This window comes from Stigmatopora argus, chromosome 1, assembly GCF_051989625.1.
Source record: "Stigmatopora argus isolate UIUO_Sarg chromosome 1, RoL_Sarg_1.0, whole genome shotgun sequence".
NCBI classification, from domain to species: domain Eukaryota; kingdom Metazoa; phylum Chordata; class Actinopteri; order Syngnathiformes; family Syngnathidae; genus Stigmatopora; species Stigmatopora argus.
In genome coordinates, this window is record NC_135387.1 from 21,671,037 (window position 1) to 21,687,645 (window position 16,609).

Consider the following 16,609-nt stretch of genomic DNA (forward strand, 5'->3'; position numbering starts at 1 on the left):
TCCCCTCCGCCACTCCTGTCCTCCAGTTCTTCAGTTACCCCCTGCCAAAGAAGGTAGGGGCGTACAGTACAGCTCAAACGAGGCATAAGTGCGAAGACAAAAGGCGGGCGGAAGCTCAAATGTGACATTTTTAATGCTCGAGTCCTTTACTTTCTTGAAGGCTGCCTCACGACTCTTCCTGCTCACTCAGTATAAGTTTCAGCTGCAAGGAAAGCCGGCCTCTTTTGGCACTTGTCCAATTCATGCTTTTTCTGTCCCTTTGCAAGTAAGAGAAAGCAGGAAGGACATCGATGGTGACAGCAGAACTGGTTTTGGTAGTTGCTCCAAGGATCCAGTTCGGATTCCTTTTTCATTCACACACAAAACAGATGGCTTACGCATTTCTTTTGGAACTATAGGGAAGATCAATTGAGCATTGTGTTTGTTGTGTTGAATGTAATTTAAAAAAAAAAAAAAAAAAAAAGTAAAAACTGATCACAAGGACCATCTCAACTCACAACATAATCCATGTAACCTTCGTCGTTGCCACCTGAAACTCTACATTGCAAAGAAGAAGCCATTTGTATACAGGACCTAGAAGCACAGCTTACTGAGGCAGGGCATTTAAAATGTAGTGTGGAAAAGCGGAAAACTGCTCTGTAGTCAAATGAATCACAATTCCATGTTTTTATACAAAACTGGGACCTCATGCCATTCAACTAAAAAGGCCAAAGACAACACAAGTTGTTGACCGCGCTCAGTTCAGAAGCCTCCATCTGTGAAGGTATGGGTTCACAGGAGTGCATAGGGCATGGGCATCTCGCGCATCTGGAAAGGCACCGTCAATGCAGAAGGGGATATTCAGGTCTCTAGAACAACATACGATCCCATACAGATGTCGTTTTTTGCAGAGAAGACCTTGCATTTCTCAACATGGTAATGCCAGTCCACACGCAGCAGTAATTAAAACATCATGCCTGCATAGGATACAAATCTGGGTATTAAAACGGCTAACCTGCAGTCCAGCTCTTTCACCTATAGGGAAGATTTGGTACATACAGGAAAGAAGACTCAAGGAAGTTAGGACACTTAGAGGCTTGTACTGGACAAAATTGGGACAGTGTTTGTAAACTTAAAAAAGAAAAAAAAAGGTCTCTTTAGTATCCAGATAATTGCAGACTCGTTGGCAGAAGATAAGATGCATCACAGTAAATGAAAATGGCCTTTTTGAGATGTGATGACACCATGCTATTTGAAATCAGCATATATTTCCATTATAATTATATGGTTTTCATCTACTTTTGACCTGATATCTACATTTTCTATAAATTTGACAATTCAACATTATTGCATTCAGTTTTTTATTCACAAAAGCCTTCCACCAAAATACCAAATGACCAAATCAAGTGGGAAAATTATAGTAAAGTCAAAATGGAACAGGAATAAATTATTCTTTTTTTTATTACACAAATGCAATTTAGATTATCATATGATTTTCTCAAAACAGGAATTGAGTAAACTTAAAAACCTGATCTCCACTGAGGCCTTTACAACTCACACGGGGAGCGAAAAAAACATTCATCATCTTACTTTGGCATGAATAATAATAATCGGACATAGGCCATGTCGTCATTACCACAACACAAAAAAAAGCCTACTTGTCATCACACGCAGAAACTGCGTGTGACGAAATTGATGGTGCTTCTCCATAAGCTACGTTTAATCGGCAAAATACCTAAATAAGTGTAAGTTACGGACTTGTAATTTGTCATTCCGCTGTTGTGGATACAGGTCGCTTACCTCTCGATTACATACAGGTCGCTTACCTCTCGATTACCGCACACTGTCTGCCACTTACCTTCCTTCAAGTCAGCTAGGAGGCGGCAGATCACCAACCAAACATCTATTCATATGCCGCAGAAGGGAATGTGTGTATGTTAGCGCGAGTTTAGATGTCTGATGGATGTGGGGAAAAAACTGTCCTTAAGCCTATTTGTCCGAGCTTTGTGGGACCTATAGCGTCTGCCAGAGGGCAGCAGCTGGAACAGATTGTGACCAGGGTGGTAAGGGTCCCCTATGATGTGCTTGGCTCTGCTGAGGTAACGCGGGCTGGCAATGTCTTCAAGTGAGGGCAGAGAGCAGCCGACAATCCTCTGGGCAGTGTTAATCACTTTCTGCATGGCCTTTTTGTCTGCCGCCGTGCTTCCAGCGTACCACAGTGTGATGCCGTACGCCAGGATGCTCTCTACAGTGGTTCTATAGAAGGTTCTCAGAAGATTGGAGCCCAAGTTGTTCTTCCTGAGCACCCTGAGGAAGTGGAGTCGTGTCTGAGCCTTCTTCACCACTGCCGTGGTGTTTGTAGACCATGAGAGCTTGTCTGTGACGTGGACCCCCAGGAATTTAAAGGACTGGACCCTGTCTACACATACTCCATTTATGAGGAGTGGGGCCAGATCTGTGCCGTGTTTGCGAAAGTCCAAGATTATTTCTTTAGTTTTCGTGGTGTTCAGTGTGAGATTGTTCACCGAGCACCACGAAGACAAATTATTGACCTCATCTCTGTAAGCCGACTCATCCCCTCCTGAGATGAGTCCGACCACAGTGGTGTCGTCAGCGAATTTGATGATGGCGTTAGACTGGTGGGTGGGTGCACAGTCGTAGGTGTACAGGGAGTACAGAAGAGGACTCAGTACACAGCCTTGAGGGGAGCCAGTGCTTAGTGTAATGGAGGAAGAGAGGTGGGGACCAAGTCTAACAGTCTGTGGGCGGTTGGTCAAGAAGTCCTTTATCCAGCAGCAGATTGAAGAGGATAGTCCAAGGTGGGAGAGTTTGTCAGTCAGAATGTCCGGTTTTATGGTATTGAAGGCTGAGCTGTAGTCAATGAAGAGCATCCTCACGTAGTTCCCAGGGTGTTCCAGATGGCTCAGTGCTGTATGAAGAGCAATGGCAATAGCATCATCAGTGGACCTGTTTGCCCTGTAAGCAAACTGGTGAGGGTCAATTGAGGGAGAGATTGTATTCCTGATATGGCGGGCTACCAACTTTTCAAAGCACTTCATGATCACAGGCGTGAGGGCAACAGGCCTATAATCATTCATGCTGCCAATGGTTGGCTTTTTGGGGACAGGGATGATGGTGGCAGATTTCAGACAAGATGGAATGATGGATAGTTGCAGGGAACAATTGAAAATATTTGTGAAGACTCCAGCCAGCTGGTCAGCACAGGCTTTGAGCACCTTCCCAGGTACTCCGTCAGGGCCCGCAGCCTTCCTGGTGTTCACAGACCGCATTACCAGTCTCACTTCCTGTTCCCGGAACGTCAGTGTATTGCTGCAGGGTGGTGAGCTGAAAAGAGGCATTAAAAAGGCCAAGGCCAAGTGGTACGAGAACCCCCCTGCCCCCCTACCTCTCTTAAAACTACAGTATGTTACTGGTCTCTCAGTCCTTGTAAAACCAAATCAAACCATGATGGAAATTGTCTAATTCCCTCCTGGTTTAGTTTTCTTTAAAGCCTAACATGACAGGAAAATACTTACCTCTAGTGGTCATATACATGTTTAACAACTCCACAATACATCATGTCAACAACAACCCTTTCTCTACAGGGGCCAAGTCATCATTTTGGTCTTAACACTCATTTTGTGTCTTTCACTAGAATTTGGGAACGAGTGATACAAGCCAGGTTTTAGCCACCAGTGCAAACTTTGGTATTTTTTTTGCTGGCTCTAATCTGGTTGCAGTGAGCGAAAAAGGGCCCAAGTGTAAATTCTATGCAACCAGGGCTTTAATCTGCTTCAATGAGTTCATTGCAAGCCAAGATAAGGTTTAAAACTTTCAAATCTCGCATCGATCCTGCTACAGTTTGCCAACAGGCTGATGTGCCTCTGCTATATTTACCTGATTTAGTATCCGGATGTCCTCCTCTTGCCACCTACTCCTTATATGATGTAAATCATTAAACAAGATTAAACCAGGCTGATATGTTTCATTGTTTGATCCAGTTACTGCATGAACTTTACTCTACTGTACTGTAAACTGAAATTGTTACATTCATTACATGTAGAACGAATATGACTGAATGCAACTCAAGATTTTTAGTTTTACGTTTTCAGCTCAGATGCATAAACAATTAGAATGGTGAATTTGAATACCTTTCATTGATGAAACAATTTTAATGTGCCACATGGGAATTTGGTATACTCACTCCCTTTGTGATTGGGGGTCAGGAACAATTTTTTTTTCGCAAGAGTGCCCAAAAAAATTCACATATTTTAAAAATGTGACTGCACGAAAGCCATAGATCATTTGCGTGTGTGTGTGTGTGTGTGTGTGTGTGTGTGTGTGTGTGTGTGTGTGTGTGTGTGTGTGTGTGTGTCATCTCATCTCATTTTCTAAACCTCTTTATCCTCACTAGGGTTGTAGGGGCTGGGGCCTATCCCAGCTGCCTTCGGACACAAGGCGGGGGGGGGGACACCCTGAATTGGTGGCCAGCCAATCGCAGGGCACAAGGAGATTCACGCTCACAATCATACCTCGGGGCAATTTAGAGTGTCCAATCAGCCTACCATGCATGTCTTTGGAATGTGGGAGGAAACCGTAGTACCCGGAGAAAACCCACACAGGCCCGGAGAGAACATGCAAACTCCACACAGGTGGACCAACTTGCATTTGAACTCATGACCCCCACTGTGAGGCCGCAACCGGCTCAAGAGCCGCCTGTTCGCCATCCCTCATTGGTTAAATTCTAACCCATGACAAACACCCAAATACATTTTTTTAAAAGACCACCCGTTCGTTTCTTTTCTTTTAACCACTGCAGTTACTCGAATACACTGTGCCAGGTTTTTATCCCACTTGTGTCGGGGTCGGTACACGCGCGCGCGTGCCTGTGCGTGTTCTGTACAGTAAGTAATGTAGTAGTAGTATTCAGTCAATATGATGGGAGGAGTTTATGTTGTTGGGCCCGGCCAGCAAAACTTTAGCTTTTGCGCGTGTTGGGGACGCCACGCCCCTGCCTGGACGTGCACGACGGACTTTCATTTCATAGCAAACTCCTACTTGGCTATTCCTCCCTTGCTGTCAAATACATTGTTTTGCATCTTGTTCTCGAGAAGGGAACCTCTTTTTCCCCTTCCTCCCCCTTTCTTTCTTTCTTTCGCCCCTCTCCGTGGGCCAACCCAGCGGCAGCAAAGGCAGGAAAGCCGTCACAAGGTGAGCGCTTCTTCTCCAGCAAACTTTCTTTGTCTTTGTTGTGTGTCCTCCAACTTTCAGTCTTCGGGGGTTTTGGGGTACCCGGAATGTTTGGCATTGTTCTCGCCGGTGTTTTGGTGATTCAGAATTTGGCGTGTTGTTTGAGGGGGTTTGCTTCGTGCTTCTCCCGCCTACTGGGCAACTTTTCTCCCAAGCGTCTTCCCAACTTTAGTTGGACTTGCTGGTGGTATAATTAGCACGCGAGCTAAGCACTTAGCATGTCCGCTTGTTAGCTGTCACTTGTCGAGATCCATTTAAATCCGTTTTAATTCATCTCCAAACAGTGTCCGAGCTTCGTAGCGATACAGTGATTTCGCGTCTTCTTTCTTTTTGGTCTATTTTCAGCTACTGCCCGCCTTTTCTCAAGCAACGTCAGTGTGCGGTTTTTTCTTCTTCACGCTAGCAGATGTGAGTGCTCTGCTCAGAAAGTTTAGATGCATACGTGAAAGTTGGTTTCCGAATGAAGTCATTTGTGTGATCTTTGCTGCGTGCTGTGCAGTGCAAAGAGAGCTCGTATGAAAAGGAGAATGTAAAGCTTCAATCAGCCATTCTAAGAGCGGCCGAGGGGTGTTTTCATTCAAGCAAGAAGCTTGTTGTCACAGTAGTTGACGTGGGTTTCTTTTCAACGTTTGCTGAGCTCATTGCTTTATTTAGCACTACGCTGCACCAAACACCTGACCCTTTAGCCACAGGGAGCTACTGTATTTAGTACAGTATACACATCTCATCTCATTTTATTTTCTGAACCGCTTTTATTCTCATTAGGGTCACAGGGGGTGCTGGAGCCTATCCCAGCGGACTCCCGGTCAGAGGTGGGGGACACCCTGAATCGGTAGCCAGACGCTCGCAGGGCACAAGGAGACAAAGGACAACCATGCACACTCACACCCATACCTAGGGGCAATTTGGAGTGTCCAATCAGCCCAGCATGCATGTTTTTGGAATGTGGGAGGAAACTGGTGTACCCGGAGGAAAACCACACAGGCCTGGGGAGAAAATGTAAACGCCACACAGGTGGACTTGACCTGGATTTGAACCCAGGACCCCATAGTTGTGAGGCCAACGCACTAATCACTTGCCCCACCGGGCTGCCCATACAATTTACTGCTAGAAACATTTACTGACCATGCATGTAGTACACAATGTATTTTCTTGGCAATATTTAGACAAAACACACTTATTTTCTCCTCTGGGCATTTCTACTTCTGATATACAATGTGACACAAAAGCTTTGCAAAAAACAATAACAGAGTGATCGAAAAATATTTTGTCCATTCATTCATTCTGTACCGCTTATCCTCGCAAGGGTTCTGGGGGTCTCGTCTCATTTTCTGAACCGCTTGATCCTCACTAGGGTCGTGGGGGTGCTGGAGCCTATCCCTGGTGACTTTAGGCCAGAGGCGGGGGACACCCTGAATTGGTGGTCAGTCAATCGCAGGGCACAAGGAGACAAACAACCATTCACGCTCACAGGAATGTATCGGTGTGCTCATTTGGTTACATCTAGTTACAAAGAATCTGATTTTATACGAGTAGAGATTATTTAACACAAGTAGCCCATGCTATTCTTTGTAGCCCTGAGCCCAGATTCTTCGATTTTCTTCTTTACTTTTACTTCCAGTTTGATTGCTGCGTCGAATTGATTCAAATGGTAGCTATAACAATGGCTCACCCACTAAGTAGGCAAGAGGTCCAGTAACTCAATCATCCATGTAGCACTGAGTCCAAACATGGAAAAAAGGGAGGTAGACAGTTATTCATATATAATTTTTAAATGTGTCTTCTTATTCGTCGATGCGGTGGCATCGCGGCGACAATGCTGTTTGCCTCGGCTAAGCTTCTTTACTGGGAGCCATCGACTAGCCAATGTGGGGAGCAGTGGCAGTGGGGAAATTCGGGGCCACGCTGAGCAGGTCTCGCCCAGGACGTAACTCAGCATGGTGCTTGTTTTGTGGAAACAGAGAGCTGGTGCTAACCTAAGCACAGGCCTAGAATGAGCACCAGCGTGATCAAATAAGAACCTGTGTAGTCATTTTAAGTGCATATACTATTACTAGCACTCAAAGTCAAGCTGTTGCCCTGCAGATGACAGTGTGTCATTAGTGAACTTGAACCCACAGGGGTAAAACATGAAGTGAATGAAGGTGCGTTTGTGGAATCTTTTGAACAAAACCTAGTGAGCTTATTCTAAGCTTTCAGTAGTGCCATTTCCTCAACAAGCACAAACAGACTTGGAGGAAACTACATCTTTCTACTTTTAAGACCTTGTTGCACAACAACTTTTAATTCGGTCACATACCCCTCCCCCTCTATATCACAATGTTCTTTAAGACTTTTCTCTCTCCTGACCATGTCGCTCTGAGCCTACCTAATTTCTATGGTAACAGCAGAGTCCTGTCGCCAGTGATTGAAAATAGGAAAGCCCTGTGTCTAGTGTGTCCAGAAATCCTGCACCACAGCAGGGGAAGCTGTGCAACCACACTGATCCTATGTGGCCCGACTGTGGCGTGAACCATGTTAGCCGCACTCTGGAAAACATTACACACCAGTCGGGGTTCTGTTAAAGATGTCTGCTCAGGAGACTTGGAGCATCCTCAACAATAACAGAAGAATGTGTAATTTCCTCATGTTGCCTGTGCAGGGCGAGGGGTCAAGTTTTTTTTTTTTTTTTATTCTGTAACTTAAAATGGATTTGATTTATACTCGTCTAGTTTAACCGGGGCTTTTTTTTTAAAGGTTACTGTTATATCTGGAAATTAAGCAGTAAGCAGAGATGTTTTTTTTTTACTTTCGCTTACCTGTGCAAAAGTTGAGTATAATTTTAATGATATCCTATGTACTTCAGACTAGAGATGCTATTAAAATCCCTAATTTTTGGCAGAAATTGACAGCTCTGTATACATTCTGGCTTTGTTTAATGACCTGAAGCATAATACAATTACTATATGATATAATTATTGCCAATGTTGTCCTGGAGCTCTGTGGGTTTGGCCAATTAATGTTAGTACATAAATAAAGAATGTATCCTAGCCGTAAAAGACTCTTCAATACCATTGTTCACATAACAGGTTCTTTGAGTGAATAAGTTACTTTTTTTAACCATTGCGTCAGAGAATCGTATGTGGTTGTTTTATGTCAGTGACCCTCTCATAGTGCCTTTTCATACTAATGGCAAAAATGGAACAGCATGTGATACAAATCTATGTAGCTTTTAAGATGGGGATCACCTTAAAACAAATTTCACACATTCTTAAAAGTCTAGTTTAACATTTCCATCTCATCATTATATGAAATGTGTTGTGTTTTCAAGGTGTGGCTGGAGCCGTCATCATTGCGTCGGAGTGGAGTTGCCGTAGCAGCCCTGATGGGGCGCAGGAGGAGGGTGGCGGCGATGGCGAAGGACTTGGTGACGGGGGAGACCGGGCATTGGACGGTGACCCTGAGGGGGTTTGGAGTCCAGACATTGAGCAGAGCTTTCAGGAAGCCCTGGCCATTTACCCTCCCTGCGGCAGGAGGAAGATTATACTTTCAGATGAGGGCAAGATGTATGGTGAGGAAAAGAACATATTTCCAGTCATCAATTTTCATTTGGCATTTATCTATTTGAAAACACCTGCTCACTCAAAGGAATGATTGCTGCACGTACGCATTGTACAAAGAAAGCTGCAAAAGCACTTTATTTAATTTCAGTTTTCTTAACTCCGGAAACATCTTGGTGTTGGCAAGCATATCAATATCTATGAAAGTGTGAGTAGCTGCCAATTTAGAATGTCATTAAAGTTGTCATCATTGCACCGTCAATTGGGCACATTTAGCAACAACTTTTACTTTTGTTTTGAAAAATTCCAGTGAATGTGTCCTCTATTCCCACATTACAAATTTTGACACGCCTGCTCTGATGAAATGTGTGGTAGGGTCCAGTCCTAAGTCCTCTTTTGGGGAATACAGGTGACTGCTGTGTTTTTTTAGTCAGCCGCATTCCTTGGATTTGGACAAGTTCTGGTAAACTGTCTGAGCTGATATGACTCAGCAACAAGACTTCCCAGAAGGAGAGAGAGTGATGTTGATGATGTTAGTGAGTGTGTGCCGAAAAAGTCTGGATTGGATCAGATTAGTCAGGCTTGATTACGTCACTTTGGTCATGATCCTCCTCTTTTTTGCAGCAGCCTCAGTGATTTGTAGAGCAGCTGCTTGGGTGTGGTTCTGATGAAGGGGGTGGGCTGCGCGAGAAATAGCTGACCAGGCAGTTTGTCCTAACCACATTTTTGGAAACCTATTAACTATGATGACCTCCATTCAGTTTTTTTATTTCATCTCATGGACATCTGCCAGCAACAACTACCAACTTTGATTTCAATTCAAGGCGGTGTACTAGACCTGCACTAGTCTAAACTTAATGCTCCATATGGTCATAGACTATATTTACTCTGACCGCCATATAGTGCTTCGTTTCAGGTTCAGCTTGAATTGACACAAAATAGTTTTGCTTTGTTTGATTGTATAGAACTGTATCAGACACTGTGCTCTTTGTAGTTGATGTATAATCTTTTTTCCAACTATATTTTCATTTTGTTGGTTAACTATTAATTGAAAATCAGTCACCTAAAATGCACTGGTGATATAATAATGAGATCGGACGTATACACCAATATTGAGGGTGTTTGATAGTTGGGTTTTGATGTTTAAGAGGACGATAATATTTTAAAATTCTGAGTACTTTAAAAACAAGCTCTTTGGTAAAAATGATCATTTCTTTCTCATTCTAGGCCGAAATGAGCTGATAGCTCGCTATATTAAGCTACGAACAGGAAAGACACGCACGCGCAAACAGGTATGTGCACCAGAAATGTTACAATATTTGTATTATAAGTAATATTTATCTTGTGTTGAGTATTCACCCCAACATTTAAACTCCAGCTGTAAAAATAAAATATATTTACTAATACTAACCCTGGCCATTAGGTGTCTAGTCACATTCAGGTTCTGGCCCGCAAGAGGGTGCGTGAATACCAGGCGAGCATCAAGGTGGGCACTCGCCGGTTTAAATTCACCCCTTTTATTTATGTTCTGTCTTCTTTTTTTTTTCTTTTTCATCCTATCCTCTTTGCTGCCTTCGTACTTTGACATCCACCTTCAGGTCTCTAGTCACCTGCAAGTCTTGGCCAAACGAAAGTCTCGTGAGATTCACTCTAAGCTGAAGGTACACGCGCTCCATGTTTCTGCCATGCTTCCAGCTCTCTTCTGCATGTCACAACAATCTGTTAACCCTTTCAATGAGCGGAGGCTGACTTCACTACATTAAACTTAAAAACAACTTAGAGCATTTTTGCAAATGGTCATTTAAGCACAGTAAGTGACGAGAATAGGTAATAATCATGGCTTTGAGACTCCATCAATAATAGTAGGACATTGCTATAGACAAATTTTAATGGGCCTTAATAAAAGGTTAACGAGCTATTAAAATTGTAAATTATTTGAAATGCATTCATTTTATAAATGTAACTGTATTTTTTAAATAATTTACCAGAAATATCACCTTCATATATTTTATTCTAAAGATACAGGATGTAGGAGGGGCGATGCAGGATGGACACTTACACTGCCATTTCATTTATGTTAGCGTGTGTAGCAGTGTACGTTCTTTGTAATAACTATTGCCACAGCAAATATAAATGGAGCGGTTTTAAGATCAGACAACTTAATTTTTCAGATTTACAGGGTGACAATGGTTAAGTTTTATTTTTGGCGGGGGGTATGGGGTTACGAAAAGTAAGGTGTGGTATTGGGCAGGGTAATGGCCTGAAATGCGCGAGAGACACTCGACACACCAGAGTTGAGGATCTTGTCAGATAAGGGTTCTCGTGACAACTGACCAGCAAAAGTGGATTAGTGAAAAGCCAATCCTGCTCATTTTCATGATCTGAATTCATGTTGATTTTTCATCATCTGTTTGGGAATTATTTATTTATTTATTTCATAATGCACGGTGATACTTTTGGAATGCTTGCATGAGATTAAGTTGTTGGCTTGGTTGACAAATGTCACATGACTCTGCATGCACGCACAAATGTGCAGGGAGTTGTGATGAGCCCTCGCCCATGCATTTCTCCAAGTTCACACTCTTGGGCATTTCCCTCAGCTCTTCAGATCTTTCCTGGTTTAAAGTTTTCTTGTGGTTTTGCCATGTCCTGCCCTCAACATTCTTTGTCAGCCAAATATATTTAAGTACCTGTTAGTGGTCAGTTTCTGTTCTAATCTTACTTGACAGTGGCTTATTCTATCATGTAACATTATATTTTAGTGTGGTTGGACTATACTGTGTATGTTACAAGTACAGCACGAGGGTTCCCTTTTTTGACAAACAGCCCCACAAATCTTAATGATGCTGAAATGTTTATTTAATTTATGATATTTTTTCTTTGCCGTAGGCCATGAACTTGGTAAGTTTTGGTCACACTACTACAGTATTTTGCTTTTGTGCTTCATTGTTGGCCTCACAGTTAACACTTGCCCTGAATGCAGTGCAACTTCAATAGCAAAAATATTTGCTCATGTATATATATATTTTTCAATCTGAAGTGGCTTCAGTACAGTAATGGTGGTGGCTGCCGTTTTTTCTCTACTAGCACCAAAGGCTTTTGGCATCTCACTGTATCTGCTTTGCGCTCTGTTCTGAATTGCTAGTACTTATTGCATCCCGCTAAAGTATTTGAAAACGTGCATGTTAGGATTTGAAGACTGTAAATTCCCCATAGCTGTTAATGTGATATTCAGTCTATTTTGACCAACATTAAGATGTATTTAAAAAAAAAAGATGGATGGATGGAGTATTGTCTACATGGGCTGGTTTGCTGTCAGGAGTGGCCATGAATGTGACTTTTTGGAATGTTCGGTCAATGTCTGAATTTGTTGAGATGGAACAGCAATGTTTTTGTTCGTGTTCAGGACCAGGTTTCCAAAGACAAAGCACTACAGACAGTGGCCAACCTTTCATCAGCTCAGATTGTGTCTGCAAGTGTGATGAAAAGCCAAGCTACTTTCCCTCCGCCAGTCAGGGTAAGAAGACACACACGCAAATTACATTTCTCACATCTGGATAAAAGATTCAGTAATACAGTCGTGTGTTTTGCCTTCTCCGATGGTTTCTTTGGTCTAGTTTTGGCCCGGCCATGTACCAGGACAGCCTGGACATTCTCAGGAGTAAGTATCCCCTTTCCATAACATGATCGCTGAAGTGAAATTACAATCTTGTCAACTGAAATTTGCGGTGTCTTTAATCACCTCTTTTCTTTTAGCATCAAGCCCTTTGCACAACCACCATACACAACACTAGTAGCTCCTGTTCCTGCCCCCATCAGTAAGTGCAAACATGAAATTCTGATTAAATGTAGAGTAGCACAGGCATAAGTGGATATGTAAAACGGTAACTTCAGGGCCGGCAAGAATTTTTTTTTAATCCTGAGAAGTAATGACATCAAATGTCAATCCCAGAAATGATTATATTGATGACGCTTGCCCAGGGATTTTTTTTCTCTTGCCTTGGGCAATCGGGAGCCAATTATATTTTGAGACCTGCTTACTGTACTATGTTCTTAACTCTTACCTACTTCTTCCTTGTATTGTGTTTTAAATTGACTACTACCACATACACCATGATGGTTGCCTTATTTATGACAGGAAATCTAAGGTTAACGGCAGCACATTTCCATCTGTTTGGCAGACTATGAGCCCCTGGCCCCTCCTCGCCCAGCAGCTATCGCAGCGCCTGTGTGGATGGACAGAACCATTGCCTCAGCAAAACTACGGCTTCTGGAGTACTCTGCTTTTATGGAGACTCAGAAAGACAGAGAGATGGTACTGTCAATGGGCGTTAATGTCCGCCTTTTCTACTTGTTTTCTACCCTTTTCATTGTTTCTTCTGTTCTTGTAGTATAAGCATCTGTTTGTGCATATTGGCCCATCCAACCCCAGCTACAGTGACCCCGTACTGGAGTCGATAGACGTCAGACAGATTTACGACAAGTTCTCTGAAAAGAAAGGAGGCCTAAAGGAGCTTTATGAGAAAGGGCTTCACAATGCGTTCTTTCTTGTCAAGTTCTGGGTTAGTACCCTTCTCTACTGTAGGGTTGAGAGGATATACAACATTGGGATTTGCTATGCTTATTTATTGCATAAGACAAGAGTTAATGTTTGTGTTTTGTGGGATTATACCACACAAAATCATAAGGGAAATTACATTCCAGTTTAGAATTTGGGTTATTTCATTATTTACAATGACAAGTTTTAGTATTCAAAGACCCACATTGTAAAATAGCTGTATTATCTTAATTATTTAGGCAGATCTGAGTAGTGATGTTGAAGAAGGTTCCAGTGCATTCTATGGTGTGAGTAGCCAGTACAGTGGAACGGAGAACATCACAATCAGTGTCTCAACAAAAGTCTGCTCCTTTGGCAAACAAGTGGTGGAGAAGGTTGAGGTAAGCGCGAACATTACAAACTAAAATTACGCCATCTTAAAATCCTAATAATTACTGTCTCCTCGCCACAATGCAGACGGAGTACGCTCATTTGGAGGGAGGAAAGTATGTGTTCCGCATCAACCGTTCCCCTATGTGTGAATATATGATCAACTTCATCCACAAGCTCAAGCATCTGCCAGAGAAATATATGATGAACAGCGTTTTGGAAAACTTCACGATATTACAGGTTGGTTGATGAGGCTGCCGTTGTTGAGTTAATGCTAATCGAGCAACAAAAAGAAATGTCTGTCCCTTGTTGAATCTCACCACACGAAGTTCAGAACAAAGGGGTACACCTTCAAAAAAAAAGTGTGACGCTAAGACAAGACTTGATTTCTGGACTATTAAACGCACCGGCTCTAGCCGCAGGTCTCTGGGTCTTAATATGGGACATTTACGGAGAGAGGTGTTACAAAAAATATTTGATCTGAGATTCACGTTCTCACTGACACTTTCTCCTACTTCCACCAGGTGGTGTCCAACAGAGAGACCCAGGAGACACTGTTGTGCATTGCTTTTGTGTTTGAAGTATCCACCAGTGAACACGGAGCACAGTACCACGTTTACCGATTAGTTAACGACTAGTGCATAACGGTCGTTCGTATAAAGATTGTCTTGTCTCTCTGACAACTGTCTATCAGCCAACCTTGTTGTAGCGCACAGACTGAGACAAACAGTATAAGCCTCACATTACTGTGCTGTCAAGCCCACATGCCGTTGTTTAAACACTAAACTCAAAGCAATACAGTATCCCCCCCGTTTTTAATGGTGTACCGCAAAGATCGTCACAATGCAAAAAAAGCGCAAAACGCAGAAAAGCGGGAATACTGTGAAAAATTGTTTCAAGGTGGACATTTGTGAGGCAATGCTTTTAAAGTCAGCCTCTTCATCCCCAGTAAAGCCAAAATGTAATTGATGTAACTAATAAGAGTGAGTAAAAACTTTGAACTTGGCTATAGTCTCACGAAAAATTGTGGTAAAGATAAATGGACATTCGATGAAGCCAAAATTTCAGGAATAGCACCCTAGAGCTAGAATACTAGAACATCTCATGAACAAAATCATCAAATTCCAAAATGAACTGTTTTAGTAACTTATTGATTGACATTTTGTCACAGCCCTATTTTTAAACATGTTTTATAGCTTATATGTGACATAAATAATGGGGGATCACTATTATCTTTGGTCTTATTTTGTTCATCACAAAAACATGGCATTTGGACAGAGCTGTATACACGTCATAAAGCCATTTTAGAGTGTTTGTTGTTGTTTTAAATTTCATTTTTTCGTTACTATTACTATCATTATGACTTCAATGCCCTTGTCAGCTGTTGTGTTGGGTACACGGTCGATTGGTCGCCCGGAAGGTTATTGATAATTGCCATTTAAATCGTTGCCCAAATTCCCTAAATACAAACTGCAAATTACTATTTAGTCATGCCCTAGTAATTATTAGGCAAAAAAAAGCTCCAAATTTCCCGGACTTTTATTGTTTTTTGTTGGAGAACTTGTTAAGACCCTGACTGACGTAGCTTCTTAAAGGGACAATACATGTACATACAAACTCTTATACACTCACATGTCGGCTCAGTGAAACTGCTCATGGCCATTGTTGGCTTTTATTGATGCGTAGACCGTGTTGTTTTACCTTGTTTTGTCGTCGGTCTTTTGGTCGCCCGTTGTCGCGGTCCAAAAGACCGCGACCAAAAGACCGGCGACCAATCGACCGCACATGGTTGTGTTGTATGACACCATATCCTGAATCACTCAAATGTACGTAAGTTGAGGGAATCGTGACAAATGAAAAGATGGGAAATCACATCTTCAACAAAAGTATGTCATAAGTTGCCCCCTTTAAGTTGATTGGAAGTGAGAAAAGATCATATCTTAAATGCACGACTGCTTTAGCCAACAAACTAATTCACACAAAGGCGCTGGCGTTCTAAAAGGTTTTTTTTGCCTTTGCTACATTATTTCTACCTCTGTGTGAGTTGGGATTCAAATGTGCTTTCATAAAGCCCTGACCTGAGGAGCACTGAAATATAGGATGTGTACACTACATTTGTAATGGTACTTTTTATAGGCCAAAGTGAGCTGAGTATTAATAGCCTCATTTTTTTGTACGAGTGAATGATTGTTTTACCAGCACAACAAGACTTAACACTCTTAAAAGTTTTTGTTTGTTTGTTTGTTTTTGTTTTAATGTTAGCCAATATGATGCAGGTACAGTCCATGCTGCATTCACGGACAGTACACTGATAAAGTCCTCTGAACTGACAGTTTTTTCTATTTTTTTCTTTGTTTTTCTTATTTTAGTTTTTCCCTCGTAATTTCTGACTCTTAACCATTATTTAGCAAGATGTGTTGGCTGAATACCATACGCTTATTTACGAGCAGGATTATCAATTATGTGAACAATGATGTGTCATGTTGATGTTTTTCAGTCACTGTGTGGAGCCGTGGGCTACCATTTTTGTTGTATCCTTGTTTGTGCATTCACATCTGCTTAATACATTAAACGTGTCGTTAGCCTATGCAAAAAAAAAAATCTTTCAGTGTTTTGTGTACTGTACTGAGCAATAAATCTGCTAGGTGGCACAATTGCATCACGTTTACTGGATTATCATTCATGACATCAATTCTAACAATGCAGCTGATGAAGTAGCTATGGATTGGTGTCTGGTGCTTTTGGGATAAATTTATGAAGTGATTTTTTTTTAAAATGATTTGACTATCTGCTGTTTGACCTATTTTTATGTCATAAATTGGCAGTGCTAAAATTTAAGTGCCCGTTCTATATTGTGAGGGGCAGGCACACTTGCAACAAACTGAATTTTAAAATTGAAACAATGTCTTTCTAT

General features: G+C 42.0%; 1 protein-coding gene across 1 annotated transcript; it reads left to right on the forward strand.

The window, feature by feature from the left end:
• The first annotated feature begins 790 nt into the window (after positions 1 to 790).
• tead3a (TEA domain family member 3 a) lies at positions 791 to 16,354 on the forward strand. The gene is made up of 15 exons (XM_077606649.1): positions 791 to 844; positions 4,962 to 5,190; positions 8,540 to 8,779; positions 9,996 to 10,060; positions 10,192 to 10,254; positions 10,367 to 10,429; positions 11,658 to 11,669; positions 12,175 to 12,285; positions 12,386 to 12,429; positions 12,525 to 12,586; positions 12,950 to 13,083; positions 13,160 to 13,330; positions 13,566 to 13,706; positions 13,783 to 13,935; positions 14,220 to 16,354. Exons 1-15 carry the CDS (start codon positions 791 to 793, stop codon positions 14,331 to 14,333), a joined length of 1,656 nt encoding a protein of 551 aa, XP_077462775.1. The 3' UTR covers positions 14,334 to 16,354.
• Positions 16,355 to 16,609: the final 255 nt, after the last annotated feature.

Excerpts from the sequence above, each read along its gene's own strand:
- tead3a (XM_077606649.1), top strand. The coding sequence starts at position 791 with ATGGGCATCTCGCGCATCTGGAAAGGCACCGTCAATGCAGAAGGGGAT. Across the intron at positions 10,061-10,191 it reads AGACACGCACGCGCAAACAG|GTGTCTAGTCACATTCAGGT; the intron begins GTATGTGCACCA and ends CCTGGCCATTAG. Across the intron at positions 10,255-10,366 it reads AATACCAGGCGAGCATCAAG|GTCTCTAGTCACCTGCAAGT; the intron begins GTGGGCACTCGC and ends ATCCACCTTCAG.